The 26,813-nt window shown below is 43.7% G+C and overlaps 1 protein-coding gene across 1 annotated transcript in view; it reads left to right on the top strand.

The window, feature by feature from the left end:
• COLEC12 (collectin subfamily member 12) overlaps nt 1–26,813 on the top strand; it is a 205,044-nt gene that overhangs the window by 162,085 nt on the left and 16,146 nt on the right. The window contains exons 5-9 of the mRNA XM_039218332.1: nt 1,053–2,099; nt 14,772–15,260; nt 16,444–16,580; nt 17,777–17,886; nt 25,967–26,112. Of these exons, the coding sequence (XP_039074263.1) occupies nt 1,053–2,099; nt 14,772–15,260; nt 16,444–16,580; nt 17,777–17,886; nt 25,967–26,112 (1,929 nt within the window). The remainder of the gene's footprint in view (nt 1–1,052; nt 2,100–14,771; nt 15,261–16,443; nt 16,581–17,776; nt 17,887–25,966; nt 26,113–26,813) is intronic.

Raw genomic sequence — 26,813 nt, 5'->3', positions numbered from 1 at the left:
TTGAAATGCTGTAAACTACATTGAATAATTATGGAAATTAATTAAAAAAAATTTTTTTTACAAATAGTTTATTGTCAAATTAGTTTCCACATAACACTCAGTGCTCATCCCCACAAGTGCCCTCCTCCATGCCCATCCCTCCTCCCCCCCACATCCATCAGTCCTCAGTTTTTGTCAGCATTCAAGAGTCTCTCATGGTTTGCCTCTCTCCCTTTCCCCCACCATTTCCCCCCTTCTTCTCCCCCTTGTTCCTCCGTTAAGTTCCTCCTAATCCTCCTATACGTGCAAACATATGGTATTTGTCCTTTTCTGCCTGACTTATTTTGCTCAGCATAACACCCTTAAGGTCCATTCATGTTGCTACACATGGCCAGATTTCATTCTTTCTCATTGCCATGTAGTATTCCATGGTATAGATAAACCACATCTTCTTGATCCATTCATCTGTTGATGGACACTTAGGCTCTTTCCATGTTTTAGCTATTGTTGAGAGTGCTGCTATGAACATTGGGGTACACGTGCTCCTATGCCTCAGCATTTCTGTATCCCTTGGGTAAATTCCTAGCAGTGCTATTGCTGGGTCATAGGGGAGTTCTATTGTTAGTTTCCTGAGGAACCTCCACACTGTTTTCCAGAGGGGCTGTACCAGATGGTGGGAATGTAAACTGGAAATTAATTTTTTAAAAATGAAAGATTCCAGCTTGTTCTATCCTTAGATTTTTTTGTTTCCATTTTTAAAGGAAGGAATTAATGGTAAATTTAATAAAGAGATTTTTTTTTCCTTCTTGACACCCTGCCCAGTGCTCTAGAATCTGGTGGATTCTCCTCCTTCTTTGAGAAAAGCACTTACAAAGTTAGCACCCTTTCCACTTACCCCAGGACCCAGTTTTAACAGACACACGGGTTTTGCTAACGCAGAGCAGTCTGCATATACCACCATTTTATATCTGAAGTGAGCATTGTGTACCAGTTAAGTCTCTTTGGGATCTTTGACCTCATGTGAACATTTCTTCATATCACCAATCTAAGTAACAAAACATGTCTTATTCCAGGGGACCAAACTGGGAAGAAAGCTATAAGCACCAACTCAGAACTCTCTACCTTCAGATCAGACATACTAGATCTTCGCCAGCAGCTTCGTGAGATTACAGAGAAAACCAGCAAGAACATAGATACGCTGGAGAAGTTACAGGCAAGTGGGGATGCGCTGGTAGACAGGCAAAGTCAACTGAAAGAAACTTTGGAGAATAACTCTTTCCTCATCACCACTGTAAACAAAACCCTCCAAGCATATAATGGCTATGTCACCAACCTACAGCAAGACACCAGCGTGCTGCAGGGCAATCTGCAGAGCCAGATGTACTCTCATAACGTGGTCATTATGAACCTCAACAACCTGAACCTCACCCAGCTGCAGCAGAGGAACCTCATCACTAATCTGCAGCGATCTGTGGATGACACAAGCCAGGCCATCCAGCGAATCAAGAACGACTTCCAAAATCTGCAGCAGGTTTTCCTTCAAGCCAAGAAGGATACTGATTGGCTGAAGGAGAAAGTGCAGAGCTTACAGACGCTGGCTGCCAATAACTCCGCCTTGGCCAAAGCTAACAATGACACCCTGGAGGATATGAACAGCCAGCTCAGTTCATTCACAGGTCAGATGGACAATATCACCACAGCCTCACAAGCCAATGAGCAGAACCTAAAAGACCTGCAGGATGTACACAAGGATGCAGAGAACAGAACAGCCATCAAGTTCAGCCAGTTGGAGGAACGCTTCCAGCTCTTTGAGACAGATATTGTGAACATCATTAGCAACATCAGTTATACTGCCCACTACCTGCGGACGCTGACCAGCAATCTGAATGAAGTCAGGACCACTTGCACAGATACGCTGACCAAACACACAGATGATCTGACCTCCTTGAATAACACACTAGCCAACATCCGTTTGGATTCTGTTTCTCTCAGGATGCAACAAGACATGATGAGGTCAAGGTTAGATACTGAAGTAGCCAACTTATCAGTAATTATGGAAGAAATGAAGCTGGTAGACTCCAAGCATGGTCAGCTCATCAAGAATTTCACAATACTACAAGGTAAGTGAAAATTCTGAATTTGTATTAGTTATTGATTGCAATATAACAAACTACCCTAAAAGTTGGTACCTTAAAACAATAAACACTTGCTATCTGTAGATAGGAATTCAGGAGTGGCTGAGCTGGGTGATTCTGACTCAGTATCTTTCATAAGGTTGTATCAAGAGATTGGCCAGGGCTACGGTCATCTTGAAACCTTAACAGGGCCTGAGGATCTGCTTCCAAAATGACTCATTCACATGGCTCTTGGCAGGAAGCCTCAGTTCCCCACTGGCTCTTAGCAGGAGGCCTCAGTTCCTTGCAATGTGAAGTTGCTTGAGTGTTCTTACAATATGGCAGCTGGCCACCTCCAGAGCAGGTGATCCAAGAAAAAGCACAAAAGGAAATCATGTGCCTTTTATGACCTAGCCTCAGCAGTTACATTACCATCACTTCCACCATAATCTGATAAGTCACTAAGTCCAACCTACACTCAAGGGGTGGGGACATAAAGTTCCACATCTTGGAAAGAGTTCTAACTATGAATTTGTGGTCAGGGTCAAAGGCAGTCCATTAAGTATTTGTTTAATTTGGACTTTCTCAGTGCCTAGCTCTTTCAAGTCATTACAAATTGGTCTCCCTTGAAAGCAAGATTAATTTTTTTAGGCCACAGAGATTCTTATTTTTTTTAAGTTTATTTATTTTGAGAGAGAGATAACACAAGCATGAACAGGGGAGGGGCAGAGAAATAGGGAGAGAGAGAATCCCAAGCTGGCTCTGTGCTGTCATCACAGAGCCCAATGCGGGGCTCTATCTCATGAACCATGAGATCATGACCTGACCCAAAATCAAGAGTCAGATGCTTAACTGACTGAGCTACCCAGGAGCCCCAAAGATTCCTATTCCTAAATGTCATAACCAAATGGATGGATAGCCATCCCAGTAACCATAAGGCCACAGAGGAGAGGAAAAATATGACTTGCATATAAAATCTGAGTTTTACATTCATTCAGGTCATCCATGTAAATTGAAAATATTTGGCTCAAAAAAAAAAAAAGAAAATATTTGGCTCAAATTAAGACTCCTTCTGAAGATTTGCAGCAATTATATATTAATAGTATTTTTCAGTCGTAAACTATTTTAAGTTGTAAGTACTATGTCAAAGGTGCCATGCTAACACTCTGAGGAATGCAAAGAAGCCCAGGTGGTCTCTGCCCTCAGGCAGTTCAAATCAAGAGAAGTTTAGGGGTACATGGGCAGCTCAGTCGGTTAAGTGTTCAACTTTGGCTCAGGTCACAATCTCATGGTTCGTGAGTTCAAGCGCCACATCAGGCTCTCTGCTGACAGCACGAAGCCCATTTCTCATCCTCTGTTTCCCTTTGCCTCTGCCCTTCCCCCACTCATGCTTGCTCTCTCAAAAATAAATAAACCTTTTAAAAAAAACCTTTAGAGTATCAGGAGACTACCAGTTAAGCACAGTAATCCTTATTTTCAAAAAGAGGATATAGGTGGATTCTACACACTGTGTAGAATGGGAATTTGTCTTCAAGCCTGAGAAGAAGTTGAGAAGAGGAAAATTTGTGAGCTTTCAGGAAAGCAGCAGTCATCACAAGGAGTTCACTAAGAAGGCACATGAACCTAATCTTATTTCTTCATATTAATAGTTATTCAATTGTTTAAACTAGAAGAATGAAAAATAGCATATCTGAATTTTACCAAGGCATTTGTCACTGATGCTATTAAGAACAAGCTGGCGAAAATAGCTGCTGGATTATAGCACAGTTAGATAGATTTATGGGTTATGTTGGTTTTCTGTGCTATGTAACAAATTACAAACTCAGCTTAAGACCGCCCATTTCTTTTTTTTTTTAAGTTTGTCTGTTTGTTTGTTTTTGAGAGAGAGAGAGAAACTGAGCACATGCAAGAGGGGCAGGGGTAGAGGGAGACACCTAATCCCAAGCAGGCTCCACACTATCACCACAGAACCTGATGGGGGCTTGAACTCACAAACTGTGAGATGGTGACCTGAGCTGAAATAATGAGTTGGACACTTAACCAATGAGCCACCCAGGTGACACCCATTTCTTATCTCACAGTATCTGTGGATCAGGAATCTGCGCAAGGCTTGGGTCCTCTACTCAGGGTCTCTCACCAGGGTGCAGTGGCAATGAGGGGCTGAGGTTTTATCAGAGGCTTGACTGGGGAAGATCCATTTCCATACTCCCTCAGGTGCTTGACAGAATTCATGTCCTTGCAAATGTGAGATTGAGGTTCCTGGGAGTTTTGGTGGGGGGTGGGTAAGGGGTACTGGTTTAGAGACCACCTATAGTTCATTGCCATATGACCATCTGACAACACTGCAGCTTCTTCAGAGCTGGCAAGGGAGTCTCTCACTCTAGTCTGCTGTGTCTGTGTTATATAATGTCATCTAATCTAATGTAAGTCAAGGGGGTGACCTGCCATCATCTTTGCCATGTTATGTTGGTTAGAAGCAAGTCACAGGTTCCACACTCAAGGGGAAGGGATTACACAAGGGCATGAGTCATTGGGGGTGACCCTCGGGTATGTCTACCGCAGAATGAGAATAAAGAATGGTAGTTAATGAGTCCCTGTGTGGTTGACAGCAAGTCTGGGTGGCAGATGGCAGGGGCCCATTCAACAGCTTTGTCAGTGACTAACATGAAGATATGGATGACCTGGTAATCCCATACTTGTATGACATGGAACTATACATACTAGCCCAAGGATGATAGAATCATAATCCAAAATGACCCAGAGAAGCTAGAATAATAAAGAGATACCAACAAATGAAGGAGATGGGGAATATATGTAAAATCCTTCTGGTAGATGGAAAAGACCAAATAGGCTAATGTTGATGGGAGAGCATGACTTAAAGGAAGTATGCATGAAAAGCATAAAAGTGGTTTTAGTTGACTGCAAGCGAGTCACTGTGTCCGCCAGTGAATCTAATGTGATCTTTGACTATATCAATAAAAATATGATGTCCAAAATGAAGGAGGTAATATCTTACTCCAGTGTGGCAAGATTACCCCTAGAGGATAATGTGTACTGTGTGGGGCGGGGAGTTCCTTTCAAGAGGGACATTCACAGACCAGCATGCTCGGAAAAATTTGCCCAGGATTATGCAGTCTAGATGTGCTTGATGAAGGATTGAAGGACCTGGGAACTTCAGCCTACAGGAGAGGCTGCTTAGTGGGAGACGTGGCTGCTATCTATAGCTATTTAAAGACTGTCACATGGAAGAGATTTTAAATGACATCTGAGGAGAGTGAAACAAAGACAAATGAGTATTCATTAATAGAAAACATTTTGGTTTTATATGATGTTGCTTATAAAAATTGGTGTTGCCTGTAAATATAATGACTTCCCTGAGAAATATGGGTGTCCCAACTCTAGAGGGGATGGACAGTTGCAGGGACATTGTGGGTGTAAGTCATACTCTGAATAAGGGATGGGTTTTCAAATGATAAGAAAGACCTTAGGTGATTTAGATTTTTCCCTGTTTTTTTCTCAACCTAAATTAAAAATGAGGGCATATCCCAATAAATAATACAACACATGAAGTAAGAGCTTTCTGAATTCTCTGGGCATTGTAAAACCTAAGAGAATTGTATTGTGGTTTCCTGGCTATTTTCCAGATATAAGTTTTATAGTTTTTTTATTCCATTAGTTCAATTGCTATTTTGTCTTCTACAAGTAAACTTCTGACTTATTTAGTGTATAGACAGTGTAGCTTGTCAGCTAGGAAAGTATGTGAAAAGCTGATAGTTGAACATTCAGACCCTGGATTTAAATTAATGTTTCCATTATTGTGATTATTTTTATCAGCTAATATGAGTAAATGTACTGAGTGCTTTACACAAACTCTGTAAGACAAATCTTACTTAGAAGATCATCACCAGTTTATAGATGAGGAAACTAAGGTTTAAAGAGGTATTTAAGGAAATTGCTCAAATTTACTGAGATGGTAAATAGTTAACCAGTATCTAAGCCCAGGCTGTCTGGTGACAAAGCCCATGCTGTCAACCCCATCAGTAATCACTGAAAGTGGGTGACCCTCTTCCCCAGCCCTCAGCTGCCCCTGAAGGAGTCTGTGAGGGGAGGGAGCTGGGATTTCATTCTAAGTGTGACAGGGAGATTTGAAGCACGGTGGTGACATGGTCTCATTTATATTTTTAAAAGGTCATTCTGGGTGCAAGGTCAGGGGGTGAGGTGGGAGAAGAAAGATTATGGGGAGCAAGCAGAGTGACGGGGGTCCAATGAGGGGCTATGGGTCAGACATGGGTGACTTGGAGATGAGAGAAATGGGTCTCTTCAGTGAGGAGGAGTCGGCAGACTCAAGGGCAGCCTTGCCCTTCCTGGTCAACAGGGCCTTGCTGTAGAAGCCCTGACTGGCTTCCTCTGGCTATACTCTGCCGAGGGGAAGAATCTACAGGTCCAAGGGGCTGTGAGTATTTAGAGCTCACATCAACCTGTTCTTGACCCCATTTGATACCCAGGACCCTAGAATTTCCTACCCAAAGTGTCCGAAGCCTAGAGGAGCAGCCATGAGGCACTGTGTGTTGTAGGAGTAGCGGTGGAGGGATGTGGACAGAAACTGAACACAGGGTCAGGGGCCAGAGTGTGTGGCTAGATGAGGCTGATGGGTGGATCGGCTGTGGAGGGTGAGGGAAAGAGAGGAGCAGTTTTTAGTTTTTAGCTTAAGCCAAGTAGGTGGATGGACAGACTGGGGAGGTTCAGGAAGAGAGACCCATTTAGACATATTAAGTGCAACATGTCTATTAGAATGAGGTTTCTGACTCCGTGTTTCTGAAACACCTGAGATCCTGGTTTCTGAATGATTTTTTCCTTTTTAAATACCTGCAAAACCACACTGAGATACCACCTCACGCCAGTCAGAGTGGCTAAAATGAGCAAATCAGAGAACTCTAGATGCTGGCGAGGATGTGGAGAAATGGGCTCCCTCCTACACTGTTGGTGGGAATGTAAACTGGTACAGCCCCTCTGGAAAACAGTGTGGAGGTTCCTCAGGAAACTAACAAGAGAACTCCCCTATGACCCAGCAATAGCACTGCTAGGAATTTACCCAAGGGATACAGAAATGCTGATGCATAGGAGCACATGTACCCCAATGTTCATAGCAGCACTCTCCACAATAGCTAAAACATGGAAAGAGCCTAAGTGTCCATCTTCTGATGAATGGATCAAGAAGATGTGGTTTATCTATACCATGGAATACTACATGGCAATGAGAAACAATGAAATCTGGCCATGTGTAGCAACATGGATGGACCTTAAGGGTGTTATGCTGAGCGAAATAAGTCAGGCAGAGAAGGACAAATATCATATGTGTGCACATATAGGAGGATTAGGAGGAACTTGACGGAGGAACAAGGGGGAGAAGAAGGGGGGAAGTGGTGGGGGAAAGGGAGAGAGGCAAACCATGAGAGACTCTTGAATGCTGACAAAAACTGAGGACTGATGGATGTGGGGGGGAGGAGGGATGGGCATGGAGGAGGGCACTTGTGGGGATGAGCACTGAGTGTTATGTGGAAACTAATTTGACAATAAACTATTTGTAAAAAAAAATAAATAAAGTTACACTATGATTTTTATACACCGTTAAAAAAAAAAAATACCTGCACTTTCTGTGAGGTAAATGAAACCTCTCAAGTCAAACAAACTGCCCCTATTCTATTCCATCTGTTCAACTTCCTCCAGAACAGGAATGCCCATGAGGTGTTCCCAGAGAACAGGAGACTGGGGGCAGAGCTGCATTTCCTATGCACTTCTCCAGTGCCTTTCCTCTGTCCCTCCACGCAGATCTTCTTCCTGAGGATGAGGGAAAGAGGAGATAAAGTAAGTAGGATGGAGCAGGGGCGCCTGGGTGGCTTAGTCGGTTAAGTGTCCAACTTTCACTTAGGTCATGATCTCGCGGTTTGTGGGTTCAAGCCCCGCGTCGGGTTCTGTGCTGACTGCCAGCTCAGAGCCTGGAGCCTATTTCAGAATCTGTATCTCCCTCTCTCTCTGACCCTCCCCTGCTCACGCTCTCTCTCTCTCTCTCTCTCTCTCTCTCTCTTCTAGAAAAAAAAAAAAAGTAGGATGGAGCAGGATTGGATTAACTTTGGGTTATGTTGGGTTTGCCTCTGCAAGATTCAGAATACCCTGAGGCTTCCTGGGAAATTCTCTGGATTTGCTCTTAATGAGCCCTTACACTTATGGTGCTGTTCAGTCACAGGAGACACTGAGCACTTGGTTAATTTGTCTGCTTTCGTTGTTACATCTCTTTAAGGTAGGAATTACCAGCATTCCACATTTGTAGGGCTGGGAACTATGGCACAGAGAGCCCAAGTAACTTATCCAAGGTCAAGGAGCTAGTAATGTCAGAGTGTACTAAACTTGGATCTTTCTAATTCCCAAACCCATGCTTTCCACATGACACCCTGCTGCTGTGCGACGATGTAAGAGAAGAGATGGCTTGTTTGGGAGGTTAAAATGTGGGAGAGTTTGTTTTCAGGAGAGCAGTCAGTTGACGTGTCAGTAACAGACTGATGTTTGAGCTGTACCTTGACAGACACATAGGAAGGCTGAATGGATTCGGCAGGAGGCATCAATTTCTCTCATTGCTAACCCCGACTCTTGCCATGCTTCCTCAAAGAAGACTGCTTGTCTGAGGACCCTTGATAACATGCATTTGAGGGCAGAGAAACAGACTGTGGCCAGTTGGTGAGAAATGGTGGTTTAAATACACCCTGTGGATGAGGGCATATTTGTGGAGAAGGAGCTTCCATGGCTTTCCAGAAGCCTGTCTAAAACAGATTAAGAATCAAATTATTTTTCAAAATGATTGCCAAATAATATCTTTTAAATTTCCTCAGTGAGGGGCGCCTGGGTGGCTCAGTCGGTTAAGCGTCCGACTTCAGCTCAGGTCATGATCACACAGTTTGTGGGTTCGAGCCCCACGTCGGGTTCTGTGCTGACAGCTAGCTCAGAGCCTGGAGCCTGTTTCAGATTCTGTGTCTCCCTCTCTCTCTGTCTCTCCCCCACTCATGCTCTGTCTCTCTCTGTCTCAGAAATAAATAAAAAAAAATATTTTAATTTCCTCAGTGAAATCGGTACTTTTAAAGTACCTCAGTGAAACAGAATGACTTTTTAATAAAGTAGGTATTTAATAAATGTTTAATGAATTTTCATGCATTGCAAAGATGCTTTTTAAAAATATTTTTAAAATTTTTTAAAATTTATTTCTGAGAGAGAGAGAGAGAGAGAGACAGTGTGAGCAGTGGAGGGTCAGAGAGAGAGCAAGACACAGAATGTGAAGCAGGCTCCAGGCTCTGAGCTGTCAGCACAGAGTTTGACACGGGGCCGAACCCACAAACCGTGAGATCATGACCTGAGCCGAAGTCGGACGCCTAACCAGCAGAGCCACCCAGGCGCCCTACGAAGAAGCTTTTTAAATGAGAAGAAAAATGTCTCGGATTAGACTACTAGTTTTCTCTATCTTCTAACCTTACCACCAAAGGTTCTAAAATTAAGTCTCCAAAATTTTGGAAGCCAGTAAGAATTGAAGTGGTTTCTCTACTTTGTTTTGTTGGAAAACAAATTGGAAACTTCTCCCAGAGGTAGGACACAGGGCTGGGCCCTCCTCAAGGCCTGCAGTTTGGTTTCCAAAGCAGAAACAGCAAAGTGATTTAAAGTCCTCTGTCCTCTTTAAACTGTTTGGAGGATTCAGGTGTTCAAGGCTCCCAGCTCTAGAAGGTGGGAAACAGAGGCAGGATGTTTTGCTGGCAGTGAAACCAGGCTGCTCAAAGATCTGGTCTAGGTCATATTCAGGCATTTCTGGAGCTTGTGATGGCTTTACTAGCAATGCTGCTATCCTGGCATTTCAGAATCTTGAGCCAGGGAGCCACTCACTTGGTCTTGAAAGCAAATCTCAAATTTGCTTCTGAATGGGACATCACAAGTCCCTCCACATGTACCGTTTACCACATTCTCAACTCCAAACACAAGTTGTTATGCCCAGCCTCATAAATAATCCCGTGTCATTTATCTCACTGTTTCAGCTTTAAGGCACTAGGTTTGACTTGTCTTTTATTTCATTTTCTCTTCACTTCAACAGCTGCCCAATAAAAGATTCAAGTAAGACCTAAAAGCCTAGGATTATCCAGATACTAATATGTGATGCTAGCATCCCGGGTCCTAGAGGAAGATATACCTCTAGCGTTAATAATCTGTTTTTTATGGGTAGCCAGTACTGGATTTTTTTTTTTTTTAAGTGGTGGATTTAGCTTTTTTTCTCAGTAATTTTTAAAAAATGTTACAAATTTCTAGTTCTTAGCAAAGTACGGTCTTACTGAATACTTAAGTATATTAATGAATCCTCTTACATATAGGACACATAGAGTACATTTTTTTAATTAGCCCAGCATTGGAAGGTAGAGCACCAGCTTCCTGCTCTAGTGATATGATGGTTTTCCCAAGGCGGGGGCAGCTATGGATGAAGAAATAAATATCACTGTGCTTGTCAGGAGTTTATCCACAGTCATGAATGTTCCACTTTAGCTTTCTGTAAAAAATTCAGTTTTTATTCTAATCCAGATGGGAAATGCATCATAAATAAGATTTTCAAGATGCCTGGGTGGCTCAGTTGGTTAAGCTCTTGATCTTGGCTTAGGTCATGATCTCATGGTTTCATGAGTTCAAGCTCCACATCAGGCTCTGCGCTGACAGCATGAAGGGTGCTTGGGACTCTCTCTCCCTCTCTCTCTCAAAATAAATAAATTAAATTTTAAAAATTTGGGGGCACCTGAGTCACTCAATGGTTGAGCGTCCAACTTCAGCTCAGGTCATGATCTCATGGTGCATAGGTTCAAGCCCGGTGTCAGACTGTGCTGACAGCTCCGAACCTGAAGCCTGTTTCAGATTCTATGGCTTCCTCTCTCTCTGTCCCTCCTCCACTCATGCTCTGTCTTTCTCAAAAATAAATATTTAAAAAAAGATTTTTGACCTTTATCAGAGGCAAAAACTTGCATCTTCTCTTGACATCTTTTCCCTTTCTTCTCAAGATCTGGAAGTTAGCACTTGCTGATATTTGCACTGACTGTGGGATCCATGTTTGATGCTGTTCTTAAAATAAGCCATAACTTGTATGTGGAGTAAGTGGAGACATTTGAGAAGCACTCTAGTTCAGAGGGAAATAGCTAAACACCCTAAACCCACCCAACCCAGGAAAGAAATAAGATTAATGAGAAGCTGTCATCCTAGGTAAGGAAGGTCTCGGATTCATATCAGGAGAGGAGTAGAGAGTTGTGTGTCTTTGGAGGAAGGTGTTCTGGAAGAAATATACCTCCCTGTCACATCAGGAAGATAAGCCCCTGCACAGTCACTATTCCATGGGCACAGGTAAACCCATGTCCCATAACTTGCAAGTATAGTATAGTACCAAACCCAGTTGTGAGTGATTGAGAAACACTGATTGTTGGCAAAACCCATAAGGATAGTAAATATAAAGAATCTAAAGCACTTGAATTTCCCAAAAAACCTTCTTCATTATTTGGATTTCTAAAGGCTGAACATAGACCATAAAAAGAAACAAGTGAGAAGAAAAGCTACTTTTATTTTTGCTATTATTCTAACTAAATTAGAATTTTGTTGTTTTGGCCTATTGTCAGTATTATTCCACTAGAACCTTCCATAATGCTACATCCATTATGGAGGAACGCACACACCACCCTCCTCACTATTAATCTCTAGGGCACTATTTCTCAACCACACAAAAGAACTAAGATATTTTATTACAGAAGATAAATTTGACAGTGAAAATCCACCTTTCCTATCTTTACTAATACATTTCAAGAGCCTCTTCAGCTTAAAAAGAAAAAAAAAAACAACACTCAGATTGCAGATGAAGAGACTCCTGGATCAATTCTTAAATATGAGTAGAGTCAGGAAAGATCTCCCCAGGATCATTCCAGCCAGAGACATCCTGATACATAGACTGAATGGAGCTCTATTTCTTACAATGAGGTAAGGGACACCAAGCAAATCGCTGCTCCCCCCAAATCTCTCCCTTCTGGTCTCTCCTGGGACCCTAACATTTGGCATTAGCACACTAGGCATTTAGATCTGTGATGCAGATTGGTTTGATAAACACTGTCTGAATGACTATGCACCAGACACTGCTAGCTGCTAGATGGATAAGTGCTCTCAAAGAACAAGTACTAAAAGATTAGAGAAAGAGGAAAAGCTTCCACCTGGGAGGATCACATGGTAGGTGGATGAGAATTCTCCAGGTGTATATGAGCAGAAGCAATTTTAAGAGAAGAGATGCAGGAGTGCAGAGGAGGATGGACTAAAGACACGTTAGACCAGGTCATGAAAACCCTGATTTAACACCACATGACCAGGTAGTGAGGACTAAATATTCTAGGGCAAGTGGAGATCAGAACTGTGGGTAAAGAAGACAAATGTGGGAAAGATGCAGAGTGGAATGAAGGAAGAGGAATCAAAGGTAGGAAGAACAGTTAAGAGGCTACTATAAAAATCTGTCAAAAGGGAACCCCCACACTGGGTGATGATGAGTGACAGAGGGAAGAGGTGGTTGTGATGATATAGAATGAAGGATGATGGAAGAAGGGCATATAACAATAAAGAGGGGATAAGGTCAGTTTTAGACATGCCAGGTTGGAGGTCCTGGCAGGACATCCCAGGGAAAATGGACTGTCCAACTATGAGATGGAAATAAAGACCGGGAGAACCAATGATGGAGAACAGCCAACAGGAGCTAGTGGGCACAAGTCAGTGAGTTGGGTTCAGAGAGAAAATTCTTCATCACAAAGTCTTCTCAAGCAGACACCTCTAGGAAGGATTCTCAAAAGGTACACACTGAAGCTAGTCCTAATCATTAGCATGAACTCTCTTACAGCTTGGTAGAAGGTCTGCCAATCAATCCAGTGCAACATCATGAGTACCTTAAATGAGGAAAGCTGAGTCCAGAGCCAAGGTTCTTGCTAAGGGAGGACGGAGATGGGTGGGCTAGTTGGGGCCATGGATAATGTGAGGGTACCGTGGACATCCATCAAAGCTTAGAAAGGGGAGTGGGACAGAGAGACCACCATCCCCACTCCCCACCGAGGAGGGAAGGCCTACTTCACTGTTATGTCCTGACCAGCCAGTGGGGGAGGAGAGGGGTAAGGGGATCAAGAAAAACATAGGTGGGAGGCCTACCTACCCTCTTTCTCCTCAGCACTTCTGCCTGCCCAGCCTGAAAAGCTCTCTACTTCTATGGAAAGAATGAGCGTGGATCTCTTTTACATATTCACATAGAACAAGGAGCTCTCAGACACTTAAAAATTCTGGGGAAGTAGAATATTTGAGAACAGTGTCCTCCTAGATACAGTCATTCCAACACGAGAAGACTGGAACTCCCATCCCAGGTCCACTACTGGATCTTGACTGTTCATGTCTAATTCTCCTGGATATTTCGGTCTTGAGGAGCTAGTGTTGTATAAGAAGCTTGCTGTCTCTGGCCCTACAAGTCCTCAAATGTGCTCTGGGAATATAATCTCATAGATAAAGTTCAGATAACAATGTACGTGAAAGTAGCTCAAAAATTGTCACTATACAGATCCTGGTTGTGGTGTGTCTGTCTGCAGTTCCCTGTCACTTCTGAGGATTTACAGAAAACAAAACAATTCCAGGTTGTGTGAGTGTCTCTAGGATGACAACAATGATGCCTTCCTCCTTTGGGGGAAAGATGGTGTCATTTTTTTTCTCTCACCTGCCCAATTACGTGGTCACCTATTTTTTCTGTAGCCCACATCCCTATTTGCATTATTAGACTAACACACTGGGGAAAATGACACTTAGCCCAGCCCGTAAAGCACTTGCCCACAGAGACCCTCTGAGCTCTTCCACAGGTGAGGAAGGCTCAGCACAAAGGACAGCAGTATCCCTGCAGCACTGCTGCAGGAGCCAGGAGGGTGGGAGTGATGTGACAGAGGAGAGGCTGCCACTTGGTGAGGATGGCAGATGGTGAGGATGAATTAGGATGGTGCCTCTCAAAATCCCTCTTGATGGGATTTTTCATCCAACTCGATGAAAAGAAGAGGAAATAGGTAGGCGAGAATCTCCATCCCAAGCCGCACAGCTTTTCTACTGGTGACGGAACAATCCCAGATGACTAAGGGAGCCCAAGTGAATGGTGTGAGTTTGTGTTGGCGTGAAGCTATCCCTCTCCCTAAAATATCAGTGGATACCAGAGGGAGTGTACCGTTAAGATATATTCTAAATGCAGACTACCTGGGTGGCTCAGTTGGTTGGGCATCTGACTTCAGCTCAGGCCATGATCTCATGGTTCATGGGTTCGAGCTGTGTGTCGGGCTCTGTGCTGACAGCATGGAGCTTGCTTGGGATTCTTTCTCTCCCTCTCTCTCTGCCCCTCCCTTGCTTTCCTGCATGCATACTCTCTCTCAAAAACAAAAAAAAAAAATTTTTTTTAAAGAGATATATTCTAAATACTTAGAGCAGAAACAAGTGAAACAAGAAGCACTCCTTTAATGAATATATTATATGTCTAGATTTTTTTAATTGGAGATTTTATAAGTTTTTTACTATCCCTCACAGTGGATTTCATGTTCATACCATGTACTTTTTTTTTTTTTTATGTTTTAGGTCCTCCTGGCCCCAGGGGTCCGAAAGGTGACAGAGGACAGCAGGGACCCCCTGGTCCCACTGGCAACAAAGGACAGAAAGGAGAGAAGGGGGAGCCTGGTCCCCCTGGCCCTGCCGGTGAGAGGGGACCAGTAGGGCCAGCTGGCCCCCCTGGAGAGCGTGGCGGCAAAGGCTCCAAAGGCTTGCAGGGCCCCAAAGGCTCCCGTGGATCCCCCGGGAAGCCCGGCCCCCAAGGCCCCAGTGGAGACCCGGGCCCCCCAGGTCCTCCAGGCAAGGATGGACTCCCTGGCCCTCAGGGCCCTCCGGGCTTCCAGGGATTGCAGGGCACCGTGGGAGAGCCAGGGGTGCCTGGACCACGGGGGCTGCCAGGCTTGCCTGGGGTGCCAGGCATGCCAGGCCCAAAGGGTCCCCCTGGCCCCCCAGGCCCATCAGGGGCAGCAATGCCTCTGGCCCTACAGAATGAGCCAACCTCCGCACCTGAGGCCAATGGTAAGTCTGAGCCCCCCCTCACACCCAGGGTCAAGGGCACTGTGTGGACTTGTGCCCAGCCCCCAGCATGCAGCCCCACTTCTCTTGGCACTGAAGGCACCACGTGGGCTGGCACATGGCCCCCTCTGCTCTCACAGGCCTCTGCGCAGGTGGTGTCACTCAGGCACATGTGTTTCTCTCTAAACACCATCAGGTTCTCTACTGCTTGTTTATTTAGCTAAGTCAAGCCCTCAGGGACAAATTTCACAAATTTCCTTCATGAAAGTCTGAGGCTGGCTACCCCCGACCAATCTTGTTCTCATTTTATGCCCTTCACCTGGGGATAGACATCCCTCAGCAACCACGTAGATGGAACTTTGTTACTAAAGCCCAGATTTTATTGTTTTGAAAAGGTCTTATGGTGCTTCTAGGTTTTTTTTATATAATTATTAAATTTGATTACTAAATTTTGATAACTTGGCAAAACCCTCAGTGTTTGGTTATCAACTAAGCCTATTTTTCTCTCCTTTACATCACACCCAGGTCCATCTGATTTCCTTAGGCATGATTCTGGTCAGCCTTGTACATCCACAAGCCCAGTTCTGGTTCTGGGCGCTCTCATCTAGTTACTGATCAGTTCCGTGTGACTCCAGACCAACGTGGAACATCTGCATCTGCATTGCCTTTTGTTGTTTTTTCTGTCACTGTAAAGACTAATCCAGACGCAGAGGAAATAAGACCCAGCGAAAATAATTTTCCAGGCTCCGTAGTTTTGACTACTGTGTGCTCTGAGGCCTGCCCCCTGGACCCGTCTTTGCTCTCCGCATGTCTGTCAGGGGCAGTCTCAGGCTCACACACAGATGCTGGAACTGCTTGCTCCTGGCCTGTGAGGGAAGTGAGGCCAAAGCCATGGCCTCCTAAATATAACTAAAGAAAGGCATAGTGCTTCGTGTGTGTGTTAATATTTTTGTAATGTTTATTCATTTTTTGAGAGACAGAGCATGAGCATGAGCAGGGAAGGGCCAGAGAGAGAGACAGGAACACGGAATCTGAAGCAGGCTCCAGGCTCTGAGCTGTCTGTCCGCTCAGAGCCTGATGCAGGGCTCCAACTCAACAACTCATGAGATAATGAGCCAAAATCAGCCACTTAACTGACAGACACCCCGGAGTCCCTGATTAACATCTTAAATGTTTGCATTCCTAGGCTGCCCACCTCACTGGAAGAACTTCACAGACAAATGCTACTATTTTTCGGTTGAGAAAGAAATTTTCGAGGACGCAAAACTTTTCTGTGAAGACAAGTCTTCACATCTCGTTTTCATAAACACGAGAGACGAACAGGTATGTTGGCAGCATACTTGGAGAAAACTATTATTTAAGGATAGTTTATATCTGGAAATTGCATGCTTACTGGGGATTCAAAGATATCAAGAAATCATAGTCACATAAACACAGAAGGCTGCATTCTGGAGATTTGGGCTTTATCCAGTGACAAGAAGCATTCGTGGCACGGGAATTATGTCCTCTTGCTTCAACCTGGAAGATACTGCTTTATTAAGCCGGGGATGTGTGTCTCCCTGTCCTCCCCCCCTCCCCCGCCCCTGGTGGCTGTGGAAAGTGCTGTCATGTAGAAAAGAAGCCTGCGGGCTGGCATCAAACGCCTGTGGAGGGAGAAACAAAGGGGCATGAGCACTGTAGGGGCAGGTGCAGGGGACCAGATCTGTGGTTTCAGCAGGGTCAGGAAGAGTGGAGAAGGACATCAGGTAGAGCCCACACATAACAATGCTGGCCACTCTCTAGGCCCCTACTGTGTGCCAAGCACGGTACAAGACACTTCTCCTTTATACCTCACAACAACCCTAGAACCTAGGGATATTATATCCCCTTTTTACAGATAAAAAAACTGAGGCCCCACAAGGTTTACTGACTTTATTTACGGGATAACAAGTAAATGCAGAGCTGAGGCTGAAACTGAGGTCCCTCTAGCAACAATGCCAGTGGTCTTTGGGGCCACGCTGTGCCTCCTTCCTTTTCCCTAAGTGTCTCCAGCAGACACAGCCCTGAAAACAGATGTTTGCTGCATACTGGGAATGAGCATCCAGTCAGGTGCCTGGGCTTTAGATTTTGTAAAGTCTAATCTCAGCTCAGCTACTTACTATCTTGGTTACATAGGTTGCTATGAAGGCTTAAGGACATGTTGCATGTGACACACTGAACATGGGACCTGGCCAAAGGAAAAGCTCAATAATGCCACAGCTGTTAGTATTATTAGAACATGGGAGCAAAGTGTGATAGAGAGGGATAGAGCCTGGTGGGATTCATTGAGTTGTCTGGGTGATTTAGAAGAGGAAGAGCATCCCTTAATGTCACTTACAAACTTATAAGAGGAAAAAAAAGAGCAGAAGCATGTATGTGCTCTAACAAACATCCTCTTTTAAATGTCCTTTTTTCCCCCAAATGTTGTAGGCGATGGGGGAATTCCTCCAGATAGGTGTTCCCCCCAAATTACAACGCACCATCATGGGTTTGTTTTTCAGCAATGGATAAAAAAGCAGATGGTCGGAAGAGACAGCCACTGGATTGGCCTCACAGACTTGGAGCACGAAAATGAATGGAAGTGGCTCGATGGGACATCTCCAGAGTACAAGTGAGTGCTCAGACCCTTCCAGATCCCTGGGCAGACTCAGGCTGCTCTTGTTTTCACCTTTTGCCTGACCCCCTGCAGTTTCTTCTTTAACGACCCTATGCCTGAGATGCCCCCCACACTGAGGCTTCTGCTACCAGTGTGTATTTCCATGTGTGCTTGAGAATCACTGTGCTATAAGGTAGGGTTCCTTTTTCTTTTCTTGGAGTGAATTTTTTTCATTTCTATGGGGAAAAAAATCAGAGACTCCTAAGAGCTCACAGTATGATATGTGCACTGAGGTGTTCTCCTTAAATGCTGCTCTGAAGGGTAAGGAAGACTACTTGAGGCACGATCAGAGCTCACCCCAGCCCTGTTTCTGACAAGGGCTGGGAGTTCCCCTAAGGATAACACCATCAGTGCCCCTGACCCCAGCAGTGCTCCTGGCCACAGTATGATTATGCACTACAAGTTTATGACAGGTGCACCATGAACAGAAGGTGTAGGTCCAGTGTGACCTGAGTTCTGTAAAGGCAGCAACAAAGAATGGAAGCCCTTTACAATACCTGCTCAGGCTCCCAGGCTCATGGGGACTTCTGTGTCCCTAATTCAATCCCAGAACTGTCATGTTAGCTCCTTCCCTAATTCTTCACAAGGGTCAGATGGTGACTGAATTGTACCAATCTGAATTTCACTTCTTCCAACTCCTGCTTTGCCTCTAATGGATGTAAAAATAGGCAACAAACAAGCTGTACCACATGGAGCAGAATTTATGAAAACTCACCTCCCAATAACCAACCTTTCTTTTGCTGGAGAAGGGAAGGCAGACCTGCAGAGGCTCAAGCAGGCGTAAAGGTGTCACGGTTTGAAGATAGCAGCAACCACAGCACCCAGGAAGGAGACAGTGAGGTGTTTCAGGGCTAAGATGGTATTGGAGGTATTGAGGCCATGCCTGTGGCCGTCAAGTAGGAGGAGCAGGGGCCAGAGGCGGTTGAAAAGCCGGTGAGAGTTATTTAAATGTTTCTGTGTGCCTGTGCACAGGTAGACAGGCCGCTTTGTACTTTTAAATCTTCCACATGACCAGCATGATTAGAGGATATAGGTAGCAACCAGATTAAGGCCCTTTCTTTACAAAAGACGGACCGCACATCAAGATGGAACATTGGAAGGTGTTAGGTCTGCTCCAAAGAAGGTGAGCCTCACAGTGCCCCAAGGGCAAATGGCTTTCTGCCTGCAGGCCTGACAGATAGCCTGTGGTTCCCTCTGCACTTGTCCTTGGGGGAGGGGAAGCTACGCCATACCATACCCTAGCACTCGGGGAATTGGCTGCCAGCCCACGGAGAGCACCCAGCGTGGCAGAGATGCGTCTCAGGAGACTGGAAATAGTTGGGAGGGTTGGCAGTGGAGATGAAGGCATCTCTGTTTAGGGGATAAGGCATAAATCTTGTCTTCAAGAGACAAGAGTGCCAGGATCTTTCCTTTGTTTTTGTAAAAGGGTGGGCAAGCTTAGGGGTGCCTGGGTGGCTCAGTTAAGCATTGGACTTCAGCTCAGATCATGATCTCATGGTTCGTGAGTTTGGGTCCCTCTTTGCTGACAGCTCAGAGCCTGGAGCCTGCTTCAGATTCTGTGTCTTCCTGCCCCTCCCCAACTCATGCTCTGTCTCTCTCTCAAAAATAAACATTAAAAAAAATTTTTAACACTCAGTGCTCATCCCCACAAGTGTTATGTGGAAACTAATTTGACAATAAACTATTTGTAAAAAAAAAATAATAAATAAATAAAAGTACATGAACTTGGAAAAAAAAATTTTTAAAGGGTGGGGCAAGCTTAAAAAAATCAGCCTCCTCCACTTCCCTCACAACGATAAGTGCATAAAAGGTCTAGGTTAGACTCACTAAGAAATTCAATCTTAAGCCTTCCTCCAAGAAAAAAAACTGGATTGGCTCCTATGGGATGGATTGAGCTGGAACATTACCGTCAACGCCAGCTCTCCCAAAGGGGAACTTTTCTCTTTTTCCATGGGCTCCAGTGGGAACTTGGTGACTGGAAGGAGAGCACCAGTGTCAGTACCTGGGACCCGAGAAGGATTAGATGATCAGGCACCTTTCTGGGAACTCCTCCCTAACCACAACCACCCTGGATCCTCCTGAGAGCCTTGGCTTCTGACCCTAACCACAGCACACACTGCACCTCTCATTTTCCACCCAGAGGAACACATATATGGTACGTGAAAAGTCCACAGGATCAAGTTTTAAAAGCAAGAATAAATTAGGCAGACATATTATGTGGCCTCAATAACAGAAAGCTAATTTAATTTGACATAGAATAATAAACACTGCTCAAACTAGAAAAAGAGCCAGTGCAGTGAGGTCTGGGTTCCAGGGTTTGACGTGGCATTCATAGCTGCCAGTTACTCAACCATGGGAAATCTCATGTCCTCACCTACCAGTGAGTATTACAGAAGGACCTACATCAGTATAATGAAAATTAAATGAGATTATGTATATAAAGCATTTAGTACAGTTCTGGGCTCATGTGAAGTGCTCAAGAAATGTCATGTACGAGTATCAGTATTATTATCACTGTTGTCAAAATCTTAACTATCTTCATCCTAATCAGTTAACTGCAGAATAACACTACCTGGCATTGATGTATTTTACCATATCCTGACTGAAATGCCACACATAGTCATCTCACTCAGATGCCAAACCAGCGTTGTGAAGAACATTTTCCACCATGGCCTGGGGATGGGTTTGGGCTTCAGGCTCTTGGTGGTCTCTCACCAGTATGTCTCCCCAAATACTTCTCTGTCTACCCAGACTCACATTCACCCTCCTTCTGTGTGCTTCTGGCACTTCCCTGTGCCTTGCCCAGGCTGCAGAAAAATCAGTCATGTCTCCTAGATGTTTACCATTTTCCCCGAACACACACCCACACACCCTCACTTTCACAATCCTTTTGAAATTGTTTCTGGTGTTTGTGGTTACTGGTGAAGTGGAAATAGACAAGAGATAAAAGGTTCTCCCTACCGCTTGCTTACCCACTCCCCTCCCCATTTTTATGCTGGGACCTAGTTGACAAAGACAGTGCTAGAAAAAACAGACAAAAAGCAAGGGTAACAAGGAATGGATGCTGGATGCCAAAGGGTTGGGGCATACGCAAACCTGCACCAAGATTTATTTCTAATAAAACATATGACCTGCCTCATTCAATCTTGTAGCTACTGGGGGAAAGGATGGCATGAGAAACAATCTAGTGGCTCAGGACGCTGCCCAGGACAGTTTCCCAGATGCTTTGGGTCCACACTCATACAATTCCAAAGGAAAGACTGGAGGGCTGAAATACGTTGCCAACATTTTATTTGCCACTTAAGGTCATGTTTTTTAAGAATCGCCTATCAACAAATCTTGGTATTAAAAAACAAAGTCTATAGCCTTTTCCAAGAAGACACTTGGCCATCATACATACACACAAACACACACACACACACACACACAGTTGTCCTTAGTTTTCTCATTTCACCACGGAACTGTGAAAACTTCTTTCCTGGCCAGCGTCTAACCCTGACTGGAGATTGTCCTATGTCAACACTCAGTGAATTATCCTGGAGAGTCTGCTGCGAGCCAGCCTCTGTGCTGGCCTAGAGGGCCTCTTCCAGAGTTCATGGGCAACAATGAGTGAGACGTGTTGTTCTCCTACTCATGTGAAAAAAAAAAAAAAAGTCTGATTTCCAGGACCATGTCACAATCAACAAAAGAGACATACCAACCCCAAATGTGGACACAGTAAAGAAGAGGGCTTCAAAGGAGATTTCAACATTCTCCTTATAGCAGTTGATAGAACAAGTAAGTAGAAAAATCAGTAGGGATATTGTAGACACTATCAACTAACTTGACTTCATTGATGTTTATGGACTGTTTCACCCAAGAGCTATAAATACACTCTTTTCAAGTACATTGGGTACATTCACCAAGATAAACTATATGCTAGGCCATCACACAAGTCTCAATAAAGGGCTCCTTTAAAGTGCTTATGTTTTTTTTAAAAGTTGGTTTTTCTTTCTTTAATGTTTATTTTTGAGAGAGAGAAGAGTGCACGAGCTGTGGAGGAGTAGAGACAGGGAGACAGAAGATTCAAAGTGGGGTCTGCTCTGACAGCAGACAGCCTGATGAGGGGCTCAAACTCCCTAACTGTAAGATCATGACCTGAGCTGAGCCAGGTCATAACCAACCCGAGCCACCCAGGAGCCCCCTAAAAAAAAGTTTCTAGGTTGAAAATTCATGATCTAAGCTTCCACTTCATGGGGGTAGAAGTAGAGCAGATTAACCCCAAAGTAAGTAGAAGGATGGAAATTATGACTGGAAAGCAGTGAAACAGAACATAGACAGATGAAAGAGAGGATCAGTGAAACCAGGAGCACATCAAAGCTGACCTTTCTACTCTTGATGGAATAAATGCAAGTACATTGTTTGGCAGAGGTCATCACTGTTAATAGAGGCTGCCTGGTAAGAACATGGGAATCAGACACAAGTGGGGTGTAGACTCAACCCACTGACTTGGCTCAGAGCACAACTGAAAGGGAGCCTTCTAAGGCCTTTTCCTGCCCACCCTGCTTGCAGTTGTCCACCGTAGTTAGATCACCAGAGATGTAATAATCTTCCTGAGGGTTTCCCAAAGCACACTTGAAATTCTGCTATTCCTCTTGTCCACTTCTTAGTCCCCCACACAGGACCTCAATTTGGTGGGAGTATGCTGTTAAGTTATACGTAACACTCCCATCCCTGCACTGCAAGGATAAAACATGGGTTGCCTCTTTGTCCACATACTGTTCCATATAATATTACATATTGTGTTTTTAGATTATAGAGCCATAGAATGGTAGAGACCAGAAGGGAACCTTCAGGTTCATCTAATTCACTAAAAACTCACTACGGTTGATGCTTCATGTTTCTATCAGAGTAGCATTGGCTTAGGCCACTGGAAAGAAAGCTATACAGACCCTGGTATCAGGAGAATAATCTATAACAAAGTAATACTTCTCACTTTTTTGAGGCCAGGCTTTTACCAGCAGAAGTTTCTTGGCTATGAAGCCTCAGTCAGCCTTGTGGTTGATGACAAAGTACTAGGTTGTGAGGTTGGAAGGGGCTGTTCCCAAGATTGAGACTTTGTGGAGAAACCAAAACTCTGGGTGGGGGAGGTTCACACCCACTAGCTGATGTGCTTGTGTGTTTACAGCTCACTGGAGTGGTGAGTCCAAGTACTTCTAAGGTCCCCAGTGTACTTAGAGTATGCTGTCCAGGTACAAATGTGCGTTGGGATGTGTGTTATAATATGGGATTTGGGGACTAGTGGCCCAGGCTTCAGGCATCCTCTTTCCAGAATATACCTGTAAAGGAAGTTAAGGCGCAATGGAAGCTGAAATTCTTCTCTAAAATATATACACTTTATTTATCTGACATGTTCTATTCTGTTTAATGATAACCATGAAGATTCAGGGTATTTGCTACAAATCACTGCATGTGATTTTGGCTTTTCCAAAGGGATATTTTGAGACTGGGTGCAAGACAGATTGGCCCCTGGAGCTTGGCTTCAGGCTACCGCAGCAGCCATCCACACTAGTGTCACCTCAGTCACACACAGCCACAGAACTGCATCCTACTTCGAGTCCCAAAGGAAAAACTTGAGCACTGTATGCAGAGAATTCCAATGACTTGAAAAATATTGGAGAATGGTGATAAATGTTATCTCTTTTTTATAATTTTTTAAAGTTCATTTTGAGAGGGTGAGAGCAAAGCACAAGAGCTGGGGAGGGGCAGAGAGGAGAGAGAGAATCCCAACCAGGCTCCACACCATCAGCACAGAGCCTGATGCAGGGCTGGAACTCCTGAAGAGAACCATGACATCATGACCTGAACCAAGATAGAGATCAGAGAGTCAAGAGACTCAACCAACTGAGCCACCCAGGCACACTGATAAAGGCTATCTCTTATGCATTTAACTTGAAAGAAATGCAAGGGGAAAATATGAAGCAGGTCTTCTTTCAGAACTCCTATTTATACAACTTCCCAATTAACTGAGATAAAGAATATCAAATGTCCTATCATTACACATTCAGGAATTACAAATCTCAAATTCTATAAACAAATTGGAATCAACCCCCTCATGTTACTGACAGAAATTAACCAAATGTGCACCACCAGGATCAAACTGCTCAGGCATTGTTGACATTGCCAAATGTCAACATTCGGTCCTACAGGGTGGATGGAAATACAAAAAAGCAGAAAGTAAACTATTTTTCCTTCTAACTTCATCTGTCTCTGGCATCACCGTGGCAATCTGAAATTTTTAATTCACTTGTTTCTTGCCTATTACATAAGTCCTGTGAGGGAGGGAATTCTCCCTAACCCAACCCTAACCCACATGCTGTTTTGCCATCATGAAGCATCATCCCTGGCACATACTAGGTGCTATATGGATACCTGTTGGGTGAGTGTGTGAATGAATATTTCTAACACTCCCTCATAAGCATCATCCCACTTTTATTCTTTTTAGCTGGATGGTTTTGTCTAAATTATCTGTTCATCACTAGATTTAAGTGAGGTCACTTATAATTTTTAAAAATCCATATATATACAGATCTGTGTGTGTGTGTTTATATACATAATCTGTGTAGCTATTTATATATATAAATCCATATATATTTATACATACTTTATGTGTTTATATGTATTATGTATATTTTATGTATATATGTATATATACATATATATATATATATGGTGTGGGAAAGTCAATTCTACCTTGTTTCCCCACCTTTTAATTGTAAATTTCACCTGTTCTTTCCCACAGTCCTCTAGTCTTACTGATCCTATTGTCAAAAGATGTGGAGGGGCACCTGGATGGCTCATTCGGTTAAGCGTCCGACTTCGGCTCAGGTCATGATCTCATGGTTCATAGGTTTGAGCCCCATGTCGGGATCTGTGCTGACAGCTAGCTCAGAGCCTAGAGACTGTTTCAGATTCTGTGTCTCCCTCTCTCTCTGACCCTCCCCTGCTCATGCTGTCTCTCTCTCTCAGAAATAAATAAAACATTTAAAAAAATTTTTTAAAAAGATGTGGAGCAATATGGGCTCTATCCTCGGGTTACCTTAGGACACCCTATGGCTGATGGTGTAGTGAGTCATCATTTATGGGAAGAGCCTTCTGCTGCACATGTTTTTTTAGACCTTCCATGCAAGGCAAGCTTGTCTTCTCAGGCTGTAACCACAAGCTTCTGTGCAAGAACCTACTTCTTAGAGAAAATTGAGCTTTCAAGTTTTGAGTCTTTGGAAGCACAACCAATTTATTGCACAGAAAGGGAATCAAGAACAGTGAACTCTGACAAAGTGGTGTTTTAAGCTGCATCATTCAAGTTAACAAGCCCCAAGTGAACTCATCCTAAAGATAACTTGTCTTTGAGAATTTCCCTTCCCAAAAAGGCAGTGAAATGTAGGAGTAATTTTCAGTATGATTAAATTACTATTTCTTTCTAAAGCAGTCAGCTATCTACATCTTAGCCAGACAACCACAACCAAGGGTTTGTAATTGTAAATTCTCATAAACGTGTATATTGGTGGTCCCCCACTTTCTCTGCCTGATACTTTGACTTGTAAGAGGCAAGGAATCAAGATGTGCAAAGATCCCTCTGGGTTCTCAAAAGAGTGAGAGAGAGTGTGTATGTGTGTATTATGTCCTCAGTGTGCATATATATTCACACACAAACATGTAAACACACATCCAGAAGTCAGCATTCCAGTACACACTGGAAAGTCATTCACCTAACTGTGTTGCAGAAGGATTTACTCCCTCAGCATTGTGATGAAGCAGCTCAATGAGTTGATTTCATTGTGGCAAAGATAACAAGCCTACAGGGAGATGCTGCATTACACACCACTCTGAAAAGCAGCTGCTTTTTATTCAAAGAGCAGGCACAGCTTTTATACAGTGCCTTTTTATCCCAGGACAAATGACATGCTTCAGTTATGTTTTTTACATTTCTCTGCTGCTCTTGGGTAAAACTTCTGCGTGACTTGCAAATAACACTCTATTTCTGTTTTGTTAAAAGAAATTGGAAAGCTGGACAGCCAGATAACTGGGGTCATGGCCATGGGCCAGGAGAAGACTGTGCTGGGCTGATTTATGCTGGGCAGTGGAATGACTTCCATTGTGAAGATATCAATAACTTCATTTGCGAAAAAGACAGAGAGACAGGTAAGTAGGAGAGGGGATTTAAGAGTTAGCTGCACAGCTTCTGTTCTGTTAAATGGTGAGGGGTAGAAGGCTCTGCAGTCGGGTTCTACAGCCTGTGGTTCTGCCACTTATTGGTGGGGCAGCTCGTTAATCTCAGGGGAATAATCATAGTATCTTCTTCATGGGGATGTCATGAGACTTTGTTAATAAACGTGCCTAACTTATAGGAAGTAAATATTAGATTAACTGTTCTAGGTCACTATCTCATAATATTGTCAGTTAATAAATAAGGTACTAGTGTTCTATCTTTTTTTAGAGTTTCACACGTAGACAATTTAGGTGGCTAAGATTTAATTCCATGTGTATTTACTGTGCATCTACTATGAGTCAGATGCTATGCCTGATAATGGAGGGAAATAGGCTTAGAAGCTTTTCAGGGGTATAGACCAAGAGGCAGGCTTTTGTGTATACTTTTTTTTTTATTCCAAAAGATACCTACCTAAAGTTTCATTCAGTACATGACCCTTTTCAGAATGGGTATCTTAGTTTTCTTCATCAGAACTAGAGTTAAACATTTATGGTAGGGGAAGGAGAGAAAGGGGTGTGAATCCTCATGAGTATGGATTTCTTTTCAGGGCTATGAAATGCTCTAAAATTAGATATTTCTAAATTGTACAAATCTGAATATACTAAAAGCCACAGAATTGTATACTTTAGATGGG

The sequence above is a fragment of the Hyaena hyaena genome, unplaced genomic scaffold (genome assembly GCF_003009895.1).
Source record: "Hyaena hyaena isolate Hyena2069 unplaced genomic scaffold, ASM300989v1 scaffold_14, whole genome shotgun sequence".
NCBI lineage: Eukaryota > Metazoa > Chordata > Mammalia > Carnivora > Hyaenidae > Hyaena > Hyaena hyaena.
This window is presented reverse-complemented; position numbering and strand designations above follow the sequence as displayed.